Source organism: Notothenia coriiceps, unplaced genomic scaffold, assembly GCF_000735185.1.
Source record: "Notothenia coriiceps isolate Sejong01 unplaced genomic scaffold, NC01 NC01_scaffold00007380, whole genome shotgun sequence".
Classification (NCBI taxonomy): Eukaryota; Metazoa; Chordata; class Actinopteri; order Perciformes; family Nototheniidae; genus Notothenia; species Notothenia coriiceps.
Genome location: NW_011340081.1, coordinates 1 through 11,539, shown reverse-complemented (window position 1 = coordinate 11,539; position 11,539 = coordinate 1). Strand labels below are relative to the sequence as shown.

Genomic DNA, 11,539 nt, shown 5'->3' with positions numbered 1-11,539 from the left:
TACGTCAATAATAATGAATTAAATAATATAAATTGAAAGTATATGGTTATTTTCGAATCCATATTAAAAAACAACTTATATAATAGCACTGCTTATTTCGAAACTGCTTTTTTCCCTATAATTAATAACCTGTTATTAGCACGGAAAATACAAAACATTTAATTAGTAAAAGGACACGTCCTTTTCATTTATTTAATAAATATATATATATCCATGGATATATCCTTGCCTTATTTTGAAAATTCAGGAACTTCCGCTTTGACTCAAGCAAATATATCCGTGTGTCAAATTGGGAAAATGCAGGATATTCAGTTTTATTGTGCGCAATATGACAAAACTTGAAAGATTACCCAATGAAATGTAACAAAGGTATATCGACTCCTTCACCTTTTTTTGTTTAGATTCACTTGAGACCATTCAATAGAGCCTTGCATTGGTTCTCTATCGCACACATTACACCAAGAACCAGGACAGTATACAGTCAATGGTCGTTACCAGCCTTTACATTTCCTGTAAACTTACGTGAATGCATCTCGTGAATATCAGTAATCTACAACTCCTGCACGAGCTCAATTAAAACCCCATACTTAAGAACGATGGACTAAAACGGTTGTACATTTTCTGAATTACGTAATCTATATCATGGTTAAAAACCCTGCTCCTCCACAACGGGTTTGGCATAAAACACCCTACCTTTAACCTCGATTTTGCAGCACAGTGAAAAACTGACAGTGTTTCCACCCATTGTGTTTACATGCCCCACGGTTAGACATCCCACTAATATATTCTAATTTCCTGTGTGGAATAGGATAAGCATCACTATAATGCTCTCATTACAGACTTTGTGTGAATGATTCCTAATGTAAACCTTATGGTGGAGCAATGTCCCTCTGCTTTTTCAGTGAACCCATTGGGTTCAGTGAAAATATGTAATACTAGAATAATAACATAAGTTAAACAACTTCACAAAAAGCTAAAAAAAATACTAAAGGCAACTTCTGAACAATATTTCAATTGTTATAAAAAATTAAGGAAAACTACCTACCTACATTTATACCAATTGTTATTGGTTGCTCCTCACTGTTGATGTTAAGCGGAGTGGATAAAGTGCTAGAAGTACAATTTGGGTACAACAAAAGGACAGCTCTGAATATCAATCCAATGACTTTCCATTACCAATGTCTTTAAATTCAAGGACAGAACACGGTATAGCTTGAGACAAGGGTCAAGGTTAATTAACTGCTAGAATGAGAACTAGCAGGCTCACGGACACAATTAAAAAGAGGTTTGACACCGCACAGTAATATGTGTAAGTATAGCGACAAAGACAGACATATTTACAGAGTTGATAAAAGTCTTTATTTTGCACATATATAAATTCAAGCATTTTTAATAACCAATGTCTATTTACTAAAACGTTCAAGTCTTACCTCACAAATGTAAAGACTTCCAAGGATCCGTGAGATCTATGACATTACTCAAGACTGCTGTTATATATATACACATATATATATACACACACATATATATACATATATACATATATATATACACCTATATATATATAGATTTATATGCACTAGTCTTTGATCCAATAAAGATATACACATATATATACACACATATATATATAGATTTATATGCACTAGTCTTTGATCCAATAAAGACTCGTCATTAACCTGAGTACACCAAGAAGTTGATTTTAGCAATATAAAGACTCAAAGCCAAAACTTAATCCAATACAAGAGTTGACGCATTATTCCACAATTATTTCTCACCTGTGTCGGCTGCTGACCTGGAAAAAGGGCATTCAGCTCATGTTCCAACGAGTTCTGGCCCCGGTCCAGCCAGCAGTTCATCCTGAGCGCTGTGAAACCATCTGGCTCACAGCGTGCAGTCCCCTGACTCTGAGCTAGAAAAGGACCACACAGAAAAGGACATGTTAGCCAACCATGGTTAATCCATTCCTAAGCATCAACATGACCATCAACCACCATCAAAACACAGGAGACATACTCCATTATCTAAAAAACATTATGCAATAATAGCTAAAACATCGGAAAAAAAGTATATGCCAGATATGTAACATGAAGCTGGGTCGTATCTTTAAAAAGAAAGTTACAGAATATATTTGCGCTTTGTAAGATCCTAAAAAGTTGAACAATTGTTCCTTTTGCAGCCTTGTACAGTTTGCAAGGATAATTCATTGAATGCATACATTACTTTCTTGTGTACTGTCAATATTTGTATGTTGTTAGGTGCTGCCACGTGTGGCTCTGTGTATCTCGGTTTCTGTGTGTTTGGAGGTAAAAATACAAATAATTTTGCCATAATACATTTCAACGTAATAGACAACAAAATCAAACATTATGGTCCAAAATACTAGTAATTTAAAAGAGGCAGAAATATAGTGCAACTTTCTGAGCATTAGTACAGATAATGAACAATCTTACCAATCCATCCCTTCCATTTGTGTGAACCCATTCAGGATGGGGCAGCTCCTTTACTGCCTGGTGACAAGAGGCAACATATAGAGACACAGTTCTGATGTGAGAAACTGTAAAGGAAACTCCAGCATTTGATGGCACTTTAATGCAAAACAAAACGTGTGAAACAATGAGCTTCCTGATGTTACCATGTGCTCCCTTTTTCACCCTTACCTGTGCAATATAAATACTGTGGCCTATCTACTGCCATCTTGTGGAGTTATGATGTACAGGCACGGCCATTGTTCCAACATCAGCCAATTTAATCAGTATTTCCTTCGGATCCCCCCTGCTAGTTAAATACATTTAAACAACAGCTTCTAAAGTGTTATCTACATTTTACTCAATGCATTTCCAGCTCAGGAAATGCCCAATAAATGCAGCGTCGGATAAAAGGAACAATGGATCATTATTCGTGCTGGTGTGAAACTGCTGCCTCTAGCGGTGTAGGAAGGGAAACGTTCACCACCCCCCTCCCTTTCAGAGTGTGTGTGTGTGTGGGTAGACAGATGAGAAGATTTTGGTGCAGGGAGCCAAGACAAGCAACAGGTGTTTGCAGGGTTTAAGGGTTCACAGCACTTTCCAGATCTTCCGGCTTGTGCAGGACTTTTCATTTTGCCTAAGGGGGAAAATATTCACTATGTCTGAAGGAAATACACATTCCTCATGGGTTTAAGCCCCAGAAACATACTGCTAAAATTAATTGTAATATTCCCAATGATTCTTCAGTCAATTTTTATGACTTAGGTTCGTCATAGCCTGGAAAATAACAATTGACTCTCCTACTGAATTAACAGAAGCTTGATTCATAGTGCAGTATATTAGTAAGAAAACAATTAAAAGAATAAAGCATAATTACGGCTAGTGTTTCTCCAGTGATTACATTAGCTAGGAGAGGAGACAGTACTCTGTGCAAGGCTAGCTCACCCTCGAGTACCGTTCAGGGGAGTTCCTCATTCTAGCGCTGCGGCTCTCAATGCTTCACCACCTAGGCAGGTTGGAATAAGAGGACAGACACATGAAACAAAATACAATGATACCATGGAACCACAAGGCAGATGCTAAAAACACTTTCTATGGTAAACAAATTAGGTGGTCACTTGTTATGGCAGAAGGCACGTTTTAGAATTGCAACCCTTTGGATGGTCAGATCCTTGGTGTCTTCAAAAAAGGGAGCAGAGATGGTTCAGATGATTAAAAAACGAAATTGAGAAAACTCAGCATATACACGTACAAATCCATTCAGAGTTAAATATGATGTTCCAGCTGTTGTAAAGGTGTCAGTATCAGGATCATACCAGTGCAAGTGACATTCCACCATTATTCAAGATTGTCTGTCAGTAAAGTTTGTTTGCACAGGTATACAATAAATGTTCACCTGCCAAGACAAAAAAGAAAATTGGAGCGCGACTAAACCTCATCCCATAATAACATGCACAACATTGTTAAATCTCTGCTAATGTTCTGCACATGAAATTGGTTCCTTAGCCGTATCCCAAAAATATGTATTTGGATGGCGCAGAAGAGGTCAAATGGAAAGAAAAAGGACAGTTTCTAATTTAACAATTTTCACAAAGATAAATGTACCTATATGAAGCACTCAGTGTTTTCCTTTTCTTCATGAATGGCAGATAAGTGGATTTAGTGAGGCATACACTGTTTACCTGTGCAAACAAACTGTGACAGGTACAATCTTGAGTAACAGCAATAAGTCACATTTGCAGTTGTTGGTATTTCTGTGATATTCTGTAAATAAAATTGAGTGCAGGAAATGACTGTAGTCCGACGTAACATGCACTGAAAATTAAAAAGGGTTAAAATCCATTTTCAGTATTTGTATTATTCCTTTGAGGCAAGAAATTTGACTTGGAAAGAAGATCTTCATCCAAATGAGAGAATTGAGGTAAAATCAAATCAAATACTGACAACACTGAATTTGAGTATCTGACAATTGACTGATGCTCAGCTGAGTTTTATTGAAACGGAACAAACGTAAAAGTTATAAATACAAAGAACATCAGAACAAACTGCTATGGCTCTTAAGGTAAGCCAAACCAAATTCTATTGGGCAAGTTCAAAGAAAACATAGGAAGTTATGGTATCAGTTTAAAAAAAAAACACAATTTGTCTACCGCTAGAAATGCTAGGCATACACTTTGAACATTACAAAACTTTGAATTTCTTCCTTCCTGTGGATTCTTTTCTCCACCATTGCAAAAAATGAAGTATGAAGCTCTAACCATATGCATTTATTTACAAGCAAGTCCCTAAGCAACTATGAGAAACCACAAATAAAGGGAGTACAAGAAGGGAAGGGGGGGAAGGGGCATGGACAAAAACTTCCTACAAGGCAATATCATTATTTAATGTCCTCTCAGACTTTTGGGAATCAATGTCCACTTTGTAAATGTTCATTGTTGGCTTTAAATGAATCAGGAACAAAATGTAACAATAAAAGTGTTTCGTGTATTTTTTAAAATGTCCCAATGTAACCGTAAGAGTAAGAAATGATTCACCACAACGGTTACGTTCACTTCTTCAGCCAAAAGGCTTTCCAGCCAATCACTTCGAGCCAATTCTGGGGTCTGTCCATTTTTTTCTGACATATGTACAGATATTTTTTTTTCATGAGGGGTGAAGAATAAAAAGTCAATCAAAAAATTGTGGCCAATCTCCTGTAATTTTTTTTCCTTTTTATTGTTGTTTTTCTCTTTTTTTGTTGTCACTTTGCCAAATACCTTTGGGTGCATCTACTTCCACTGCTGCCCATAAGAATCCTGTGAAAACTCCATGGTGTCATTACTGTAACCATAGTTACCGGAATAGTCGGCCCCCTGCTGCAGGGGCTGCTGGGCGATGGGCTGGGACCCCCAGTTCTGCTGGTTGTTGGTCTGGCGGCGCTTGGAGTCAGGCTGGTTGAACACGTCTGCCTTCCTCTTCCCGCCGACGTTCCCCCCGCGGTTTCCTCTGGCCCCGCGTGGCCCGCGGCCTCTCTGCGGCTGGAAAGGGGCTCCCCGCCCCCCGCGGCCACCCCTAGGACCACCGAGGGGTGGTCCCCTTTGGGCGTAGCCCCCACGGCCTCGTGCCGGGGGTGCCCCACGAGCTCTAGGCGGAGGAGGCCCCCCCCTGCTAGGACGAGTACCCCGGCCCCTCATGCTGTAGACATCTTCATAGCCGTAGTAAGGGTCTTCATAGCCACCACGGTAGTCATGATAGTCGTAGCCATAGTAGTCATCATAGTAGTCGTCATACCCATAGTAATCAGGTGGATAGGAATAGCCCCCCCGGCCACCGCGACCCCTGCCTCGGCCTGGTGGCGGCATGCGTGGAGGGGGGTAGTAGTAATAGTCATCATACCTGCAGAGGGGAGGACAAGTTAATTGAATGATTCCTTATGAGAGAATACACTTATGCCTAAAGCATTTTAAACTGTAAATTAGCCGAGCAGCTAACAAAGTTAAGCAGCTAAACTTAACTTTGTTCATATCTCTTTTACTCTTACTTATTGTAAGTCACTCTCCGACAGAACAGAGCATCGCAGTTTGGCTTTTAGTTTTTTTCGAATTTTGCTGAAACACAGCAGCTAATATTGCTAGAAAGAAAAACAAGTCGGCGTACTGCCAAGCGTTTGAATTATGTATCTGCTCAATACAGAGAGTGTGTTTGCAAAGCCCAACCCTCTGGGAAAAACAGAGTTCAGCGAAGAGAGAGAAACTAGCTCAACAGTCAAATGTGTATTAACTCACATACTGAGCCTTCAGGGAAAACACTGGAGTCCCATGTCTCTGTTACTCACCCAGAATTCCTAGTGGTCTGGCGAGCTGCTTGTCGCTCTTTCCTCTTTTTATCTGGCGGCTTTGCCAGGACGATCTCAATTTCCTCTCCTCCCAGCTCCTTCCCGTTCATCTCATCCATTGCCTAACCAAACAAAACGATAAATGAGTGTAACATACATGGCAAAAATCAGACATGCAACACAACTTTAATGAAAAACACACCTTTACAGCAGCATCTCTCTCCTCAAAATGGACAAAAGCATAATCTTTCAATTTCTTCACTCGCTCCAGCTTTCCAAACTGAGAGAAGGTCTTTTCGAGAAGCTCTTCAGTCACTGATGTGGCCAGCTTTCTTACAAAGAGCACCTTGACCTATGAAATCAAAAACAAAGAGAGACAGTTTGTTGCCCTGTAGAAAATGCATATGTGTGTTTTAAAGAAAAAAGATATGGAACCAACCTTGGCCATGACCTCGGCGTCTGGCTCAGCAACAGGGTCGGCCCACTCCACAGTGACCGGGTTCCCCCACACCTTCACTTTGCCGCTCATCAGGCGGCGGCGAGCCTGCGCTGCAGACTTGTGATCTTCGTATTCCAGGAAACAGAAGCCGCGGTTCTTCTTCTTGTCATCCGGCTGGTGGTACAATATGACCTCTTGGAGACCCTCTGTGAGATAGACAATAACATCTCTAACTTCCAAAACAGTTGTCCTGTCTATAATCCTAAATTAATTTATTTTAATAGAAGTTACTGACAAAAATCTCCCTCCTTGCTTTGGGACTGACCTGTAACTTTGCCAAAGTCTTCCAATATACTTTCCCTTGTCTTGTTCTTTGGAATTGATCCGACAAACAGGCGATTGTTTGCAACAGATATACAGACTCCCAAGTACTTGCCAGGGCGGATTTCATGGTTATCACACTGAAAATGAAATCATGTGAAACTCATTATAAATGAACACCAACTTTAAGAATTAGGTCATTTTAAGCTTGTATCCTTTTAAATAATACTCCATATATCAAATACGACTATTTCAAACTGTCTCCAGCATTCCTTTAAAACTAACTCAGTTGTTATATAATTTGATGCATTTCTTCAAAAGGCTATACCATGCTACTTACAAGCTTCACAGCCTTTTGTGCATCATCCTTATTGCAGTAGGTGATGAAGGCGTAACCCCTGTTCTGACCAGAGAGAGGGTCCATCATTAGCCTAAGGTCCCAGATGGAACCGGCCGACTCAAAGAGAGGTACCAGCTCATCTTCATACAAATCCCTTGGGATTTTTCCAACAAACACCTGAAAAATAAAGGAGAAGCAGGTGGACAAGTGTTATGATTTGTTCATAAATACATATCATGTTTTGCAGAATAATAAATGGTGCTGTAACACAGATCTAATACCGTTTCCCCCATAAATATGAGACATTGAATGATGAGAGGCTGCTTTATAGACATCTCTAATCTACCTCTGTTCCAATCCCTGGTTGTATTCCTTTGAACACATCCTCAGGTGGGGGACCTCCGTACTTTCTCTGCCCTGTGGTGACATCCAGGGTGTATCCCGTCCGCTCCAACAGAGTCTGAAAAACAACAACAAACAACATGAACTGAGCAGCATGACTGCGCAGGAATGTTTGAATGACATTCATTTTAATCCATCTATGCAACAAAGCTCTGCTTCAGTAGTTTCTTTACCTTTATTTTCGCCTCATCTGGGCCCTTTGTGGATTCCTGTACTTTACTTCCTTGTTTTTCTCTCTGTCTGTAAGTCTTCATGACTCCACAAAGGAAAGCACTTTTATTCTATATAACAAAAATAAAAAAAGTTATTATTTTGTCTACAATAACATGAAACTCCTCACCAAGACAGAAAGGCAGTAATCCATTTAAGTATTTACCTGTACGTGGGACAGGTCGCTCTCTTTGAACTGCTGCAGCACAGTCAGTGCCCCTTCCTCATTGAACTCACGCAGGGCATCAATGGCCCTTTCATCAAGGTCAACATATGCCACCAAGCCTACATTTAAAAAGCATGTTCAGTCAGTACAAGCTACAGTAGACATCTGCTATACTTCATCGCAGCTTCTTAATATGACATGTCAAAGCTCTTAGACAAAAAACTCTCACCCACCTGTCAGGAAAATGTTATCCAAACTTTCAGCCACTTTCTGGGGCAGCCCAGCATCAATGAGCGTCTGGTAGTTTTCTGTGTGTGTTGTCACATCCATGGGCTCTTCTTCCTCCTTAACCGGGGCAGAGCTACCGTTTACCTCAGCGGCAGCCATTGTCCTGTAGACGGATAAGATAACCCTTTATTAGTCTCACAGTAGAGACATTTCATAAATATGAAACTGTTATTAAGCAACTTGTTTTCAAACGGATGGATGTTGTGACCTGACTTTGAACCATAAACGTTACTTTATTGATGAAATACAAGGAATTTCTAAAAACCGTAAAATCAACAAACTATGAATTACATGCATTATAAACACTGTTAGACAAATGAAATGCATGTGAAAAGGAGAAGATATTGCACGGTAACATAACATGGTTACTTAGGAAGACACCGTCCCGCCCCCTTCACATGCAGCCTGCTAGCTAGAGGTTGACACATTTTATTTTCATATGTATATGCAGTCATACACTGGGCGAACGCTATATATTTACAGTCACATAAAATGGGCAGTTCTCAGAGCATAATATATGTTAAATTATAATCTTGAGCTAACAGTGCTATTGTTTAGCGGGCTAGCTAACGAGCTTATGCGAAGGCCTCGGCGTGCAGAAAGACAGCTCTCAGACACATGCTTTGTACAAGGTGCCAACACATAGTTAGCATAACTCACCAGTCTGATTCGGGACGCTAACAATGGCGTGTGTTAAAATGCGGGACGATTAACTTGTCGCACGTAAAAAAAATGACAATTATGAAGAATACGTTTGAGTCCAACCCACGAGACAAATTTCCAGACAGCTACGGTCTCGTCGTCGGCTCGCCCGAACAACGCCACCGCTCAGCAACGCTCGCGAGATTTGGTGGGGAAACGCGCAGTGGGGCGGGTGTTCGTTTTGACTACTTTTCATGGCGATTTGCAGCATAGTCCCTTCTTGCATGCATAGTCCTCGCCAACTGTAATGTCATAGATGTATTATATCCTTTAGTATCATATCATTCATGTATCTTGTGAAAAGTATGACATAATACTTGACACAAATTATGGAAGAAGATTTCATTCCACACTAACAAAATTAGAGGATACAGTTACATCCAATTGAACTAGCAAAGATATTCAGCACGTAATCGGACAACAAGGGGACTTAAAAAAAGTGCTTCATCATCAACAACAAACCACAGAGGATGAACTTTGACTGACACGACTTCAGCCCAATGATATTCTTCATCTGTTTTGTGCAGATCTAAAACAGGTTCAACCTTATTTTCGAATAAACACAGTTGACGCAAAGCATACAAACAGCTGACATTTTGGAAATAAACAAAGGACAATACAAAAAACCACACACATTTGCAAAAGCTTTCATGAAATAAAAAAATTAAGTGCTTTATTGGTATTAATTAAGGCAGTTCAAAGTGGAACTGCCTTGGCCAGCAGCAAACCAATAGAAGATATGGATTGACTTTGGAATCAGATGATGATAACTGGCTTTAGTCGTCATGGTTCAGCTTTCTAATTTTGCCCTTGTGGCGGTCAATCTCCCTTTGTAGGCGCTCAATCTCCGTTTTGTGATGCTCAATCTCCTCTGAATGATGCTTCCTCAGTGCCTCCATCTGCGCCTTCTCCTTTTGCCTGCAGTTTAGAAGTGGCTGGGTTAAAATCATGTGTGAAACCATGGCCACAGGAATGAGCCTATTACAATGTGATAACAAATATACCGGCGTCCTTCTCACCTGAAGTAATGCTCCTCTTGTGCTTGTCTCTTTCCAAATGCACCCCCTGCCTCCCTCACAGAGCCTCCTCCACCTCCACCTTTGCCCGCTCCCTTGCCCAACTCTCGAAGCTGGTGGTCAACAGAATTGTGTTAGATATAAAAAAATACACATTCAAAGGATCCTCTTGTTTGTAAATCAAATGAGGTTGCTTAAAATATTTGAATAACTTATATCTAACAAATAACTAAATTAAGGTATTCCTCCTATTGCTCATTGTGTGAATACAATACAATCAATGTCTTTATCTGTAAGGGAAAGATAATAGCCATAAATCAAGAACAACACAACGATTGATAAAACATAACCCTTTAACAATCTCAGCAAAGGCACAGGGAAACAGTTCATTCTTTTTTTGCAAGAAGCACATTTAATGTATGTTTCTATACTGTCACTGCGAAAGGTGACACACCTGTAACTCCTTGCTCCTTAACCTACTTGCTGTCTATGCAGAGCAGACGTGTGTATTTTTTGAAAAACCTAAATGTATGTTAACTTATGACTGTGTCACAAGATGTGGGGAAAGTACTAGATGATTTAGTCACAAGCAATATCATAATGAAAAACATAAGTGCTAAGTAGCATCTAATTAAATAGTAACATCAATTGAGTAAAATGTTCTTCCTTAAATTCAAGCACTACCAGTTAAACAGGATTTATATTTTTCAGAGTTCAAGATTAGCAACATTAAATTGTAGCCATAAGCAACATGCTGCAGTCTTGACTTGAGTCTTGACGACCCGCAATATAGTTGATCCCTAAATATAACTAAGCAAGTAGTTAGCCTTGCTAACTTAGTCCGAAAAACAACTACTCCAGCTGATATGAGCAAGCTAATGCTAACAGAAAGCCAACATCTGTCACCAGTCCACCGCAGTGTGACAGTACCTGATCAGATGCCATCCGTATCTGAGAGGCGACACACCTCCGGAGGTCTGCTCTGAGGAGAAATCGTGCCATTTTTTTTACATGGAAAACTGCAACAGGGCAGATAAAAACTAAGGTTACCGATCCAAAACGCGGACACTTGAAGGTAGTAAACGCCTCATAAGGGGGCGTTTACAGAGGCACCTCTGATATATGTTTGGTTTCTTGCTGCCACCAGGCGGCGAGGGGTAAGAATGCAGAGGGTATGTACAGTTGGCCAGGACATACAGTCTATGGCCAGGACTAAACTATGCAAGTAGCTCGTATATTTTCTTCGCTTACAGAAATGCAGAGGTGGAATAAGTACTCAGATCTTGTACTTGAGTAAAAGTAGAAGTACAAAAGTGTAGGAATACTCGTACAAGTAAAATGCCTGCATTCAAAAGGTTACTCAATTAAAAGTG

The 11,539-nt window shown here is 40.1% G+C and overlaps 2 protein-coding genes across 2 annotated transcripts; both read right to left on the bottom strand.

The window, feature by feature from the left end:
• Positions 1 to 4,417: 4,417 nt before the first annotated feature.
• On the bottom strand, positions 4,418 to 9,263 carry LOC104944031 (heterogeneous nuclear ribonucleoprotein R). Its single transcript, XM_010769496.1, has 11 exons — positions 9,109 to 9,263; positions 8,394 to 8,551; positions 8,161 to 8,279; positions 7,958 to 8,065; positions 7,729 to 7,842; positions 7,383 to 7,559; positions 7,047 to 7,182; positions 6,722 to 6,927; positions 6,485 to 6,634; positions 6,283 to 6,404; positions 4,418 to 5,843 (listed from the first exon to the last, which is right to left on the bottom strand). The coding sequence occupies exons 2-11, from the start codon at positions 8,545 to 8,547 to the stop codon at positions 5,237 to 5,239; spliced, it is 1,893 nt and encodes a 630-aa protein (XP_010767798.1). The 5' UTR covers positions 8,548 to 8,551; positions 9,109 to 9,263; the 3' UTR covers positions 4,418 to 5,236.
• Positions 9,264 to 9,487: 224 nt separating this feature from the next.
• On the bottom strand, positions 9,488 to 11,273 carry atp5if1 (ATP synthase inhibitory factor subunit 1). Its single transcript, XM_010769497.1, has 3 exons — positions 11,097 to 11,273; positions 10,170 to 10,279; positions 9,488 to 10,068 (listed from the first exon to the last, which is right to left on the bottom strand). Exons 1-3 carry the CDS (start codon positions 11,166 to 11,168, stop codon positions 9,927 to 9,929), a joined length of 324 nt encoding a protein of 107 aa, XP_010767799.1. The 5' UTR covers positions 11,169 to 11,273; the 3' UTR covers positions 9,488 to 9,926.
• Between the last annotated feature and the right edge of the window lie 266 nt (positions 11,274 to 11,539).